This window comes from Mobula birostris, chromosome 7 (assembly GCF_030028105.1).
Source record: "Mobula birostris isolate sMobBir1 chromosome 7, sMobBir1.hap1, whole genome shotgun sequence".
Taxonomy (NCBI): Eukaryota; Metazoa; Chordata; class Chondrichthyes; order Myliobatiformes; family Myliobatidae; genus Mobula; species Mobula birostris.
The window spans coordinates 32255343-32271340 of record NC_092376.1 but is presented as its reverse complement, the minus strand read 5'-3'; the positions used below and the strand labels follow the sequence as shown (position 1 = coordinate 32271340).

Genomic DNA, 15998 nt, shown 5'->3' with positions numbered 1-15998 from the left:
TAGAGCAATGGTATTGAATATTTGCGGAATGGCAGGTGCACAAGTCAAAACAATGCCTTTCAAATATATTTTAAGATAGGTAATGCTGGAAGAATTTGGCAGATCGTATTGCAAACGTGAGAGAGGATTTCAAGCTAATATATTAGATCAGTGACCTTTTATCAGAACCAGAAAAAGTTGGTGATACAGCAGCTTCTTGTGCAAATACACAGCCAGGACACGTGAGAAGGGAAAGAAAACTCAAGAGTGTTAACTGTGGAATACAAAAGGTGTTGGTAATGAGATGATCAGAAGAAATAAAATAGAAGCCAAGTATAGGAATAGTAATGCAATTGGGCTAGACTGAACTGAAGGCTAGCCTGCAATTCAAAACTGATAGCAGGCTACCCTATAACATCCTGTTGAACAAGAGAACATATGCAGATGCTAGAAATCAAAGTAATACACACAAAGCACTGGAGGAACTCAGCAGGCCAGGCAGCATCTATGGAAAAGAGTAAACAGTCGACATTTCGGGCTGAGATCCTTCATCGGGACTCTTGGCCTGAAATCGACTGTTTACTCTTTTCCAAAGATGCTGCCTAGCCTGCTGAGTTCCTCCAGCATATTGTGTGTATTACAACATCCTCTTGATTTCTTGACAACAATAACAAATGTCCTGTGGTGTTTTATTTTGGATCTCCAAGATTTTCTCTCAGTGCATTAATTTGAAGGTTTAGAAGATGGACAAACTCAATGAGTTTTGATTAGGCCTCCCATTTATATTGTAATTCAGAATTGTATATTTAGGGGAGAAAGTTCAATAACATACATTGTTTAGACATGAGCTTGCAACCTTTGATTAGAGTTGCTGATTGATTAAGCAAGTTACAGAAACTTGATCAACATTTAATTCCATGTATTCTGTTTCAGGTTCGTATTGAACAAGTTATAGTAGCAGAGCCGGGTGCAGTTTTATTATATAAACTTTCCAACCTTCTCAAGTTTTATCATCATACTATCAGGTAAGACAAAAAGAAAGACATGTTATTTAGTTACTAATACATCTGCCTTTTATTGATAGCACGAGTCCGATTCGAGAAAATAACTACACTTAGCGCGTACACTGTATTCCAAGGAATGTGAGCATGAATAGAATTGGTGCTGAAGTGAATCACCATGGTATTTTATATAGAGAAACATTATGGACAGAAATATTGTGTTGGGAACCTGATGGGAATTTCTGTTCTCCCCAGAGCTGTCCTGGGAACTTGGCACAAATCCAACAATAAATCATCCCAAAGTGTGGAGAAGTTGGTTGTGCCAACTGGTGTAGTGTAGACCAGAACAAATATTGCAACCACTTAGCATTGAAAAGTGGCGTTCAGGGCTGTATTCTTGCTAATGCAGTGTGTACAGATGATTGGTGAGACCTGGCAGCACCTGCTCTGTGTGCAGAGAAATGTCTGTGCAGCCAACCAAAGTTAGCAGTTAGTGACAACCAAAGAATCCAGACAATCTATCACTATGCAGAGCAGCTGCTGCCAGTCCCTAGCAATGGCCCACATCCACATACCAGCCAGGTGGAGTCTTTAGCCCCATATCTCGGAAATCAGCTGCTGCACTACTCTCCCCAGCCTGCCCATTTCTGGCCATCATCGTTGTAGGAGCACTGACAGAAAGGAGGATGGGCTTTTGTACAGGATCCCAGTACTGCAGTGCACAGCCTAAGCAGACATAGTTTTTGATACAATGAGGTACACAGCTGGGAGTGTTAGTACTGGAGGACCAAGAGCTCTCTCTATGGGGTATTGATGAGCATGCTCTCAATTTACAACAGACAGAATGTGTATTTTCTAATGCGAAAAGCTGTAAATGCTGAAAATCTAAAATAAAAAAGAAACTTAAGAAAAAATATTCAGCAATTCAGGCAACATCTTTGAAAAGAGATAAAGGGGTGATGTTGCAAATAGATGACCCTATGGCAGAGTCTTCAACTTGAAGTGTTAATTCTGTTTTCCTTTCCACAGATGTTCCTACCTTGTATTTACAGCATTTTCTACTTTTATTGTCTTTTGCAGCATGTAAAATCTATTTTAGTTTTGATTAGAATTAAAATGGTGCTAGAATATAAGTGTGTGTATGAAATCACGAGGGGCATAGCTTGGGTGAATGCACTCAGTCTTTTTCCCAGGGTTGGGATTTCAAGAACAACAGAGCATAGCTTGAAGATGAAAGAGAAAGCATTTATTGGGAACTTGAGGGACATCTTTTTTTTACACACGAAGTGTGGTATGTATGTGGAATGAGCTGCAGAGAAAGTGGTTGAGGCAGGTACAGCAATAATTTTCGAAAGACATTTATACAGTTGGACAGGTACAAAGATTGGAAAGGTTTGAAGTTCAAAAACTTAAAGTAAATTTATTATCAAGGTACATGTATGTCTGAGCTGGCTGGTGGCGCAGTGGCATCAGCGCCGGACTTCGGAGCGAAGGCTCCCGAGTTCGAATCCAGCCGGCTCCCTTGCACGCTTTCCATCTTGCTGGGTTGAGTGTGGAGCTAGCAACTTGGCCTTGTAAAAATAAGAAAGCCTGCTAAAAAAAAAAAAGCTGTCATGACGGCGTCCCGATGGCTCCACTCGGAGTTGAGGGCTGTCTTCTTCACATATATGTCACTATATGTTTCTATTTCACAGTAAATAGAAACACAGAATAGAATAATTGAAAACTACAAATACACAAAGATGGACAAACAGCAGCATAAGAAGACAAACTGTAATTATATAAAAACAAATAAGAGTAAAACAATAAATAATAATATTGAGAACACGAGTTGTAGAGTTTTGAAAGTGAATCTACAAGGTTTGCGAATCAGTTCAGTGTTGAAGTGAGTGAAGTTACCCATGCCGGTTCAGGAGTCTGATGGTTGAAGGGTAATAATTGTTTCTGAACCCGGTGGTGTGGGACCTTAGGCTCTGAACTTCCTTTGTTAGGGGCTAAAAGGTGGCAAATGGGATTAGCTTGGATGGGGCATCCTGGTTGGCGTGGATCAGATGGGCTAACAGGTCTGTTTCTGTGCTGTAGAACTCTTATGAAATCTAGTCTGTTGTACTCGAATCCCAGCATTCAGTACTACTGAAGTTGGTAGAACACAGGAAACCTGTGCGTGCAGTTAAGCTATTAAGATATCAGATGTTGCAGGGAACTGGCTGGAAATTGCAGTGGTATCACTTGTGGAGTTCCTGAGCTACTCTGCATGGGCTTTGTTGTTTCAGCATAGAAAAGCAATTTTCCACATTTGAATGATAATATGTCACAAAACATCTACCCACTAGTTATATTCAACCAATACTGATAATCTTTTACTTTCCCCTTCCAACAGTGGAATTGTAGGAAATTGTGCTGCCACTCTGCTAACCACAATTGAAGAAATGCATGTTCTAAGCAAGAAAATGTTCTTCAATAGCCTGGGTCTTCATGCCAGTAAATTAATGGATAAGGTGATTTGTTGAATTAACATCAATCTTTGTAGCTACCTTTGGTAGATCTACTTCCAGTATAAGTGAAATGATAGTAAAAGAAAATAACTAACCGTTTGTGGCTTTGGAATGTTTTCTGTTTTCACATTTCTTCAATCCTGTTGCCAAAATACACATTATTGTAAAAAAAGCTGCTGGGATACTTTAAAAATACAAGGAATACATTAAAAAAACTTGTACTTATCCTTTTGAGTAGGCATAAGTTTTATTGTTTCTATCTTCTGTGAAGTTATTAAAATCCAGGTCATTGGGTTAAGCTAATTAGCTACATTCTATAGAAGTTGTGATTAGTAGTCATTACTTTTAATTATTTTATGTAAATATAAACATGTATATGGATTAGAAGAAATCTTGTTTACTCCACTAAGTAAAATGTTAATCAGTTACAGGATTGTATATATGTGAAGGGAAAAGCAATTTTTTTTGCTCATCAATTTCCCTTCATAAAGTTACTCACCTAATTAGCATCATCCATTTCGATCTTTGTTTTATTTCAACAGTGGTCGTTATCCTTGCCTTTATTTTTTTCGTCAAAAAATACAATATACTCAACCACCCCTGCACCGCATCCAACTTTACAAAGTGAAACTCATGCAGACGTCAGCTGTCCATATCCTAGTTTACACCAAGTTCCAGCCACCCATTAGTCTTTGCACACTAACTTGTATTGGCTCCCAGTTTGACACTGCCTCAGTTTTAAATGTTCTTCCAGTTCTGGGCTCTTGCAGAAACAGAGATGTTTTGCTCCATCATCATTTATGACTTCAGTCGTTCATTAACCATCTTTCCTTATTCAGAACTTTCCTTAAAACTACCTCTTTAACAAACCCTTTAGATATCTAATCCCAATAATTCTCGGAGTGCCACAAATTGTTTGATAAATGAATTGAGGCTTTCCTCTGCATTAAAAGTGAATAACGATAAAAGGTACAAGCTGGTGTTTGAATTTCAATTCACACAGGTTGAGCTACCGCCACCTGACCTGGGACCTACCACTGCTCTGAACCACACATTATCCCTCCTGCGTGAAGTTCTTTCCTCTCACAATTCATCCGTTGTCCCAATGGATGCAAGGCAAGCAGATTTTGTCCAGGTAAACTAAAACATACTCTGAAATTTAATTTCATTGGCCAAAGACTCTGAAATTCTGTTTTAAATTTTGAACTTGATTATATGCTAGTAATGTTTGCGGTCTGTTAACCTTCTGGGACTGGAGTGCTAAGAACTTGGTTTTGAATATATCAAAGCTCTTTCTTTACTTTCAACACCCTTCAATTTTTAAATGTCCTAAAATTTTTGATTAGTTTTTAACACCTTTCAGTTTTCAGATCCTTTTTAGAGGGATTTTTGCTTCACCAGGGTGGGGATATCCATGTTATGGCTTGTGGCTGAGGCAACACAATTAACTTCTGCATTCAATTATATATTGCTCATGATTTGATTTTGTTGACATTCTTGAATCTTTTTAATATCTGTTTTAAGTCTAATTTGTGAATCCATTCTCAAATGGAGCATCGATATTTATTGGTTAAATATTCCTGTGTGGATATTTACCCAAAGTGCCGATGAAGATTAAAAAAAAAGCTTCACCAGTCCCATGCTTTAGGGATTGATAATATAATTGCCATTATATCCCAGTATTAAAAAAATCTGCAAACACTAAGCCTTCAACACAAAAGATTCTCCAGATGCTGGAAATCTTGGGTAACATTAAAAAATGCAGTTGGAACTCAGCAAGTCAGAGAACATCTATGGAGGGAAATAAATGGTTGATGTTTTGGGCCGAAACCTTTCATCAGAACTGAAAAGGAAACAGGTAGAAACCTGAATAAGAAAGTGGGGGGAGTGGAAATAGTACAAGCTGGCAGGCGGTGGGTGAAACCAGGTAAGGGGGAAGAAGTTAGAATCTGGGAGCTGATAGATAAAAGAGGTAAAGGGCTGAAGAAGAGGGAATATGATAGGAAAGGCCGGTGGATCATGGAAGAAAGGGATGGAAAAGGGGCACCAGAGGGTGATGAAAGGCAAATAAAGAGAAGGAAAGGGTGAGTGGGGAACTAGAAGGGAAATGGGGAAAAAAGAGAAGGGGTGAAAAGGAAGAAATTACCACAAGTTAGCGAAATCTATGTTCATGCCATCAGGTTGGAGGCTACTTAGAATATGAGGTGTTGCTCCTCCAATGTGAGAGTGGCCTCATGGTGACAGTAGAGGAGGCATATAAAAAGATGCAAAGGGAAGTGTTAGAAGTAACAAAATTCTATTTAATGCATAATCATTTTAAAAAATTATTTTTACTTAATATCTTCAATACTTTCCAAGTATTCCTGAGGCCAGCAGGAATTTCAAAGGAGGAGGTATGATCTCTTGCTGATATCCTGATGAAGGTCTAGCCCTGAATGGTTGACTGTTTATTCTTTTCTATAGATGCTTCCTGGTCTATTGAGTTCCTCCAGTGTTTTGTGTGTGTGTTGGTTGGTTTAACGTAGTTGTTTGGATGTATATATGAAATTAAGTCATAATGATTGGGTTTCTTTCACTTGCATACTTGCTTCCCATGGAAGGCAGGAATGTAAGTAGCTTCCCAGTGGATTTCATAACTGTTGGAAGATTTTGAAAAATGGTATGTTTATTGCCTGCAGGGAATAAAATTATAAAGCAAGCAATACTTGGTTTGTTTGTAAGGCAAGTTGGTGCATTGCATGTGGGCTGAGCTGGTGATGATAGAAAAGAATGACTTTGGATACAGTTTAAAGACTTGGGATACTGCAGTTATGTTCAGATTTTGATTGTGTAATTCAATCAATTGTGAAGTATCTTACTTTCTACCTCTAGGTACTATCCTGTATAATGGACCCGCTATTACAGTTGTGCACTGTATCTGCCAGTAACCTTGACACTGCTGACATGGCAACCTATATGGTAAACTCTCTGCACATGATGAAGACGACATTAGCTCTCTTTGAATTTACTGATAAGCGCCTTGAGATGCTTCAGTTTCAGGTATATTCAGTACTTGCGAGTTAGGTTTGTTTTAACCGGATAATCATGCAGAATATCTCATACAAAACTTTGAACATTAGGCATTTCTTCCATCCTCACTTTAGTGGTAAATGTTGACTGACTTGCTGTGTATTTCAAGCACTTAGAATTTTGATTTCATTTTGTGATTCACTGTTTAAGTTAATAAATTGAGGCCTGTAAGAAGTTCCACTCATTATTTTGGGGAATTTCCCCCTTTCCCCATTATCGTTTACTCCAATCTGATTCACAGTTGATAGATCTATTTTCTAAAATTCTTCAATTTTCTCCTCTCGCTTTTTCCATGCGTTTACTGAAAATTTACTCTCAGTTTTGAGACCTTTGGAAAACTGCTTCCAAAACTATGTGGTGTTCTTTTTAACCTATGTATAAATGTTGGAGTTTTCTTTTAACCAATGGGCAGTTTGATGGTCAGCAATCAGTTTTAAACATGTAGAGCAGTGAGAAAGGTTTCGGCCCAGAGCTGTTTACTGTTTTCCATTGATGCTGCCTGGAAATTCTGCAGTGTTTTGTGTGTGTTACTTAGTCATGTAGAGCCTCCTTGATAGTGTGGCCACGTCATCATTTGAATTTGGCAGGCAAGCAATTTCATTGGACTGAGGCAGTGACTAGCAAATTAGGGTGTGTGTTTGGGGGATTATAATTGGGAAGAACAACTTAACATTTGAAAACATTTCTCATGAAATCTTGCAGTGCAAGAACAGACCCCTCAGCTTGCCATGTTCATGCAAGCTATGAAATCCCTCTTATTGGCAGATGACATGCATATTTGGATCAATGTCTTCTCAAATGGAGACCAGTTGGAGCAGTAATTATTCAAACATCATTGAAGTAAAATGTAATTGAATGAAATAGATGCTGCTGCTTTTAGTCTAATAAATGAATCAATTAAATATACATTCCCAATTCCCAACAATCGTACTATTGAATACTTTAGAATAAATCTTGAGAGTGAGAGGAATTCCTGTCAAGATCCAGTAAAATCAAACAAAATATTGCAAATACATAAAATGCGGGAAAGTGGAAGATCCATAAGGAGAACAAAAGTAAGGCTGCGACCAGAGCTATCAATTAATATTTGATCAGTAAGGGTACAAAACCAGTCAGCTGATAGTGACTAAACAATGGAATAATTTTCTCTGTAACCAATGCATGTTTACGGGTTTAAAGAAAGCACCTATAGAAATGCATACAAAATTTTGTGAGATACACTGTGAGAAACCTTTCACTTGGCAGTGACTGTCAATTAGATTCTGTGTGTGATGTCACTCAAGTTAAAAAATTTTTAGGTTCGGAATACTGTTCGCTTCAATTGTTTGTATGATTTATATATTTTTCTTTCACTTGTATATCGTGTTGGTCTTTTATATTTTTTTCTTGAATTGAGTTCTTTCGGATTTCTTGCTTTCTGGCTACCTGTGAGCAAGCAAATCTCAAGGTTTACATTCTTTGATAATAAATGAATGTTGAACCTTGATCTGCCAGATGGCTTAATGGGTGGAGTCACATAGACCAGCCCACACCTTGTGTTTGTCTCTTACAGGATGCCCACAGTTGTACTTAATTGTTGCCACTACTTCACTCAGTGATCATTAGGGACATTTATAAACTATTAGGGAAAATAATTTTAAACTTTAAATCCCTAACTTGTGTAAACTGGTGTAAAACATTACTGTTAATTAATGTTTATAAAATGATGCACCCTTACTAGTTCTTTTCAGTAAGAGTCAACTGCTCCTTTTAAGTAAATGGGACCAAGTTAGATCTCTGTGCAGTCACCAGATGCTGTCAGTGCATCCATATCAGTATTCAAAGTGGAGCCCATTGTATCACAAAGTGGTAGATTGGCACAGAAGCCTATTTGGAAAAGCTTATTGTTTATTTCCAGGCCACTTAGGACAGTTGAATATTGTTCAGTATTTAGAGATTTTAAAGATGAGCTTCATTTATTGCATGTACATCGAAAGATGCAGTGAAGCACATCGTTTGCGTCAGTGACCATCACAGTCCGAGGATGAGCTGGGGGCAGCCCACAAGTGTTATCATGCTTCCACTGCCAACTTATCATGACCACAACTTACTAACCCTAACTCATACGTTTTTAGAATGTGGGAAAAAACAGGAGTACCCAAAGGAAACTTGTGTGGTCACAGGGAGAACGTACAAACTCTTTGCAGGCAGCAGTGGAATTGAAAGTACGCTGCTGGGTCTGTAATAGCGCTACACTAACTACTACACTACTGTGCCATCCCCAATTCTACAGTGCCACCAACCTTTCAAGGCCCTTCCCATTACTTGCTTAGAAAAGTATGATCACAGAATGGAAGTTAACTATTCAAATTTCAGCAATTTTGAACTCTATACAGTATTGTTCAAAAGAAATGTGGATGCTTATGAACGAATTTTAAACGTGTTTTACATTTCTCTCTGCAGATTGAAGCCCACTTAGATACTTTAATAAATGAACAGGCCTCATTTGTGTTAACCAGGTCAGGACTAAGTTATATTTACAACTGTGTACAGCAACACAAACCGGAGCAGGTAAATATCTATCATCATAAGTGATTACAAGCCAGAACAACCATGTATGTCACATCACTCAACCATCTTTTATTCAATATGTAGGGTCCGATATCCAGTCTTGCCAATATGGATGGTGGATCATTGAAAGTGGCAATGGTAAGTGTGAAATTAAACAAAAATTATTTATAAATATTCATTGATTGGATCCTCCACAGTTACTGCTTGACTTACTGAGTTTTTCCAGCATTTTGTTTTCTGCCTCAGATTCCAGCAACTGCATTTTCTTGTGTCTCAATAGTCTCAACCGACTCCATACTTATTTTGATTTTTCACTGGGTAAAGTACACTTCTTGTGCTGTGGTGGCCAAAGTCATTTAAGTATAAATGAATCACCTACCCAAAAACTCATCAAAAATCAAACTTATAAAATTAGCAAAAATAGTGAAAACTGCCGATACTTAAAAAAAGATATCCACCAAGAAACACAGTAATAGTTCAATACTTATAGTTGGCCATTGTGAACTCTTGGCAGCCTTTATATATATCTATCTCCCCCCTCCCCACCCACCCACCCCCCGCGTGTGTGTTCGTTCTCGTTCGTTCTCTCTCTCTCTCTCTCTCTCTCTCTCTCATTCATTCATATATATATATATCCCTCTCCCCCCCACCCCAAAGGCAATGAGCTCCTCCTTTAAATCGGAATTACCAACAAAGTTAACTTAAAACTACACATGACTTAGAATATGAGTATATTTACCAAGTGCTCTCCATCACATTACCCAACTCGAGTACTAAAGTGTGGGTGGTGGAGTGAAGATGCGTCTCTACGAAAGGAGGCGTAAGGTACTCGTTCCCTCCACTAGCCTGCAGGTCAGTCTTGGGCAAGGTGTAGCATGTTACCCAACAACCATCAGGCTCCTGAACTGCTGTCAATAACTTCATTCACCACTACTTTTATGTAGATTTAAATGCAGGCTGTTAACCTATTGAGCTTATTCTCTTGATAGAGCTGATTCTATGAGCTACAGGCTCACCTTCAAGGAACCTTTACAACTCACGTTCTCAGTATTACTTTTACTTGTATTTGTGAACATTAGTTGTTTGTCAGTCTTTGTCTATTTGTGTATCGTTCCTTTTATAAAATTATTTTTTCTTTTTTTTCCTGTAAATGCCTGCAAAAAAAATGAATCTCGAGGTAGTCTGTGGTAACGTGTACATAGTTTGATAGTAAATTTACTCTGAATTTGAAACTTTGTGCAGCCACTTTGCCTGAAGTGTTCTAGTCAGGACTGGCTTCCAAGATGGCCAGCTTCCAATTCTTTTGATGAACCACTCTATCCTGCATCAACTGAAGGTGATGCCTCTCTAGGTTCCAATTATTTCCACACCAAAATGAAGGCTGTTTGCCATTTCCTGAAAGTAGTTCAGCTACAAAGCAGTTTCCACCTGAGAAAAAAAACCACAGGAAATCTGACAAAAAAAAACAAATGAAAAGTGCATACTTCTGTGAGCTTAGTCGGTGTATCTGTGTCGTGATGAAACTGTGTTTCCTTTATGTATTGCAACAATTCCTCCATCTTTCCCACACTTGTGCAATAAAGATAAACAGAATTCATGAATCATTTTCTCAGGCAATCTCAACTCATATTTAAAAGGAGAACATTGGCACAATGTGTATAAAATACTTTTTTCACTTCTGCCATAAATCTAATCTGACTTCACTGAATACACAAAAAGCACTTGTCTGGTAATTGTTCACAGGAAATGGCTTCAGCAACTGCGTAGTGCCATGTGAGGCCATTTCCTTCCTGACGCACTGGAATCTGAGTACGTCAACATGAGGGGAAATCAGAGTTAAGTGAGGTCGTAGGTTTTGATATGTTTATGTTACAGGTTTACGCTTGTAAAATGGAGCCCTCAAATAGAATATTCTGTCTTTTAAAACTAAATTTGGCAATATATAGAGATTTTCTTGTAAGATTCAGGACTTTTTTTTAAAAAACTAAATAATATCTGGTGAAGCCCGTGTTTGCTTCCAAACCAAATCAGGTTCTAAGCAAACCGATCAAAATGATGACATCAAGGACAACATAAAATGCGTAGTCTCCTCATGTGGTTTGCACTCCACTCTGGTACATTTCTATTTCTGCATCCATACAGTACTGAAGTAAACAACTTTAGCTCCTCCTTAGCACTAGTGTCACCTTATTTATTTCTCCTTCTTAATGTCCCCTTAAATTGTATCTTACAAAATAGAACTTGAGAATTGTCCAATGCATCAATGTCTAATGCGTCACTTAGAGGTCATTATATTTTTAAAATATAAGTTATAATATTGCAAATATTTTGTATCTGGTTTATTTCTGACCAATATTATATGGTTATATTTTTGCAAAAGACATGTATTAGTGCAAAATTTGAAAATATTTCCTCTATCCCATTGGCTATTTTTTTTGGCATAAATTGCTGACAAGATCTACCTAAATAATTGTTTAGATTTTCTTAGCAATGCAGAACCACATATCTGCTGCTTCACCATTGTCCAAATTGTTAGAGAGAAAATTGAATGTACACCAGCAATTCCTAATAAGGATTTAACAGAAGGCACAAATAATGAAACATATTTAAAAATATCATTTCAGTTTCATTTCAGTTATTTGTTAAGCTAACAAATTTCACATCACACGCCGGTGATAATAAACCTGATTCTGAGCTGATAAAGTTAGAAAATTTCAACATAAAAGTTGAATCTTGCTGAGGTTGATTTGAAATTTATGCTGCTAACTTGCATTTCTTTTAAATTATCAACCCGTGCTGCAGAGATGAGATGAAAGTAACTGCCCTTAGTTTCTAGGCAGCTTTGGACTCTGAGGGTCAAGAAACCTTACAAATATTGAAGTCAATTGAGAGGAAAATACTTCACCTTCTGGAGTCATACCTCACACAAAGAAAGAAGCTTCTGGATTATGGCGGTCAATTATCACAGCCCCAGGATATCATTGCAATGATTTTACAAAGACTCCTTGGTTTAGCATATTAAATTGCTTTATTAAGCTCATACCTCCATCATAAAATCAAGATGTCGGCTGAGGGCCAATTCCACTGATAACTTTTGTATTTAAAGGAGTTTGTGTTCAGTGAGCTATGACTAATAAATGGCCAGTAATTCCATCTTGCACTTGAATTGAGATTATGACAAGCAAAGTATAAACAGATCTCCAAAGCATTCAGCAGTATTATCACTGCTTACTCTACCACTGCCAACATCCTTGGGTCACCATTAGTGAAAAAGTTAACTTGAGTAAATATGGCTACAAGTGCAGGTAAGAGGCTGCGTGTCCTGTGACCTTCCACCTCCTCAAAGCTTCTGCACAATCTGCCTGCATGACTAACTCCAAAATCATTTTGAGAAGCTTAGCATTATCCTGGATGAAATAATCATCTTAGCAGAGATTGTCTATCCTAGTCACCCATTTCTCACTACTGACACACCAGCAATCTGCAGTGAGAGTCCTGGTCTGTCTGTCATTTATGTTTGTCATTGCACATGCCCCAGAGCTTCTGTATGAATGCACTTAGTCACAGAGAATCAGAAGAAATATACAATATGGAACCTTACCAAATGAGGACAGAGGCTTTTGTGACTCAGGTCAATTATTTTGGATGGAGCATAAAAATAATGTTTGGTTGTAATAGAATTTATATGTCACAATTTAAGGGGCTATTATCCGCTGTCTAGGAAATGGTCTGCAGCTGACTGGGACTACCCAATATTACTACCAGTTATTATATAATCTGGTATGTCACCATTTGACCTATTGTACATGAGCATGCCTGGCAAAATCATCACACAAACACAAGTTGCTCCTTCATTTAGCATAGTTACTAGGAAATAGATGGAGTCCTATCAAGCCCAAGCCACTAAAGCAATCCCATTGGATCCTTTCCCTTTCATATTATTCCCCTGTAGTCCTGTAACTTATTCTCTCATCTGGTCACCAACTTACCTTTTCATTTTTTTCCCACATTTAGCTACACTAAGTTTCAGCAGCCAGTTAACCTACCACCACATCTTTGGTTTGTGAGGGGAAACAGGACCATCCAGAATCAACGCATGTTAAAAGAGAGGACATACAATTTCACACAATCTACACCTGAGGTCAAGATTGAACCAGATTCCTGGAGCCATTGGGCAGCAACACAGCATAAATATGGATCTACAGTAGATTCTGGTTAATTGGGACTTAGCAGAACCAGCACATTTTTGCCGAAGTTTCATGGTATAAAAGAGACAAGCTGCTTAACAAATTAGGTATTTAAATAAAATACAGAACAAATTGGAATACTACCAAGAGTACTGTAAAACTGTATTAGTTCCTAATAGTTATCGACGGAGGAATTCATTACTACCGTGTTCTTTTGATTGACTATAAGTGAACAAAATCATGCTAGTTAAAACCTGTTTAGCAACAGTTCCTGTCCCAATTAAGCACCATAGTGTCCCAAATAATTTTCTTGAGTTCTCAAATAAGCAATGGCCCAAATAACCAGAATCCACTGTATTTTTTCTTTCTATCTATTGAAATGGTTGCCGTTGCAATTTGTAGTAATTGAATTGCTAGTATGCTATTATGTACTGAATGGAGTATGACTGCAATCTCATTGTTCTTAGCAATGACAATAAAACTCTTAACTAGCTAACAAAAATTCAATTTCCACCATTCTAGCTAAATGAAGAAACATTATTGCCTTATTCAATATTATAAAACTGCATTTTAGTTACGTAAAAATAATTGAAAGCTGTGTCTGACTTACTTGAGTGCATGTATCTTGTAGGTCCAATTTGATCGATATTTGTCTTCACCGGACAGTCTGTTAATGCCGCAGCTAAATTTCATTTTGAGTGGAACACTAAAGTGAGTATGTGGAACACATTAAAAATGTAAAATTGATTCTAACAGTGGTCTTAAACTTTGAATATTTCTGACAAATACATAATCCAAGTGGAAGCCAATATAAGTAGGTTGATAGAGGTTAACAATAAATCACAGCTGCAACTCTGAGAAAGTACCAGGTTATGTTGTAATCACAATGGAGATTAACTAGAATCTGAAATAGAAAAGGTGAGAAGATTTGGGTAAGCTTGAGAACTTCAAATATTCATTTTACTTTATTTAGTTTAGTAAAACCACGCTTCCAAATAGAAAGCGTTTAAAATACTAGAGCTATTGGCATAATTAGACATGAAGTTTGTCACATTCAGCTGTAGTATTTCCAGTCTGATAATTTTTGATTTGGCCTTCAGGGAGAAGATTTTCAAGCAATCTACAGAACTTGTGTGTGGTGCTTATAAAGATATCTACACAGCAGTTATGAACCCTGCCAATGAATACAAGGAACCAGCAACAATTTTGCAAAGATCTCCACATCAAGTGCAGACATTGTTATCCTAACAAATTCTATCTGGGTTTACCTTTGGACACTGTACATAATGTATTTAGCTATCATTTTTAAATTAAAATTTAGGTTTGTATTGGGCAGTTTGTTTCTATGATGATTTCTAAGTTCGCTTTTTTCGATCTGTTTTGCGCCAGAGAGCCATCTTAACATTTTTGGGTAGGATATACTCTTAATCTGATTTTCAAACATTATTTCATGTGATTAGTGGGTAAGACTGCTCTGATTACTTTGAAGTTGGTACATTTTATATTTTAAAGCAATTTTGCACCATTTTCCTACTATTAACGAGCCACTTTGTAAATGGAAACTGCCACGGCTTAAATTGGTTAATGTTGTTCATACTAAGCCAACAAACATAGCATGCATTGCTATCATTTTCAGTTTGTGATTAGGAATCACTGTGTAATTGATATCTAATTGGAAGGCAGGATGATATCTTAAGTGAGAAAAAAAATAGGAATGCTATTTGCAAGCCATTTAAATTTATAATGAGGTGGGTAAACCAAAGGAGATAAAAAAAAGTTAATAAAAAGCCACCTTTTAGTGGTAATTTGGTTGTATTTGCATGCAGCACAAATTCCCCATTAAATGATGCAACTTGGAAAAAAAACACTGTACAAATCCTCCCCAAGTTATAGTATGTTTCCATTTCTGAGAACTGTCCATAACCCAAACAGTTCACTTGTTGGAAATGTGGCCATGAATTGAGTTACCACACAGCAGAAGATGCTTGCAATATCGGAGCAACTCATTCATCCCACTAGTCTCCCAAGCACTGATTTGTATGTACATATATCGGGCATTCATGTACTGGGAATGATCTGACTGGTGAAAAAAGTAAAATGAGTTGGGTCTTAGATAAAAGTTGGTTGAATATTCCTGTTCAAAAATTAACTTCAAAATTGAAATTACAGAATTATTTTGTATACTATATATTGATTATTGAGAAAATAGTAAAACAAACATTGAACAAAATTTTGTCATTTATTGTCTTTGGCATAAAAAACTTAATTTTTGTATTTAATACTACTTGTGATTATAATGCAGCAAATCAAAATTTTTAATTTTGTTACTTTCCTAATGGTCAAAGGCAATGGACTGATAATAGAAAGCCTATGTTGTGAGATTAGCAATTACTGATCTGTCTGAAAAGTAATTAAAGAGAAGGCATATAATGCTGTTGCTGAACGTTTTCTGCTCCACAGTTGTTAATCAAAGCCAACATTCTAAAAGGGCAACACACATAAAAGTTGCTGGTGAACGCAGCAGGCCAGGCAGCATCTCTAGGAAGAGGTGCAGTCGACGTTTCAGGCCGAGACCCTTCGTCAGGACTAACTGAAGGAAGAGTGAGTAAGGGATTTGAAAGTTGGAGGGGCTCTAACTTTCAAATTTCAACTTTCAACTTTCAAATCCCTTCCTCACTCTTCCTTCAGTTAGTCCTGACGAAGGGTCTCGGCCTGAG

At 37.4% G+C, this 15998-nt stretch overlaps 1 protein-coding gene across 1 annotated transcript in view; it reads left to right on the top strand.

The window, feature by feature from the left end:
* Positions 1–15785, top strand: part of cog6 (component of oligomeric golgi complex 6) — an 88592-nt gene extending 72807 nt beyond the window's left edge. The window contains exons 12-19 of the mRNA XM_072262859.1: positions 913–1004; positions 3361–3478; positions 4479–4610; positions 6347–6514; positions 8987–9094; positions 9179–9232; positions 13913–13992; positions 14382–15785. Coding sequence (XP_072118960.1) covers positions 913–1004; positions 3361–3478; positions 4479–4610; positions 6347–6514; positions 8987–9094; positions 9179–9232; positions 13913–13992; positions 14382–14529 — 900 coding nt within the window. The 3' untranslated portion in view covers positions 14530–15785. The remainder of the gene's footprint in view (positions 1–912; positions 1005–3360; positions 3479–4478; positions 4611–6346; positions 6515–8986; positions 9095–9178; positions 9233–13912; positions 13993–14381) is intronic.
* The last annotated feature ends 213 nt before the right edge of the window (positions 15786–15998 follow it).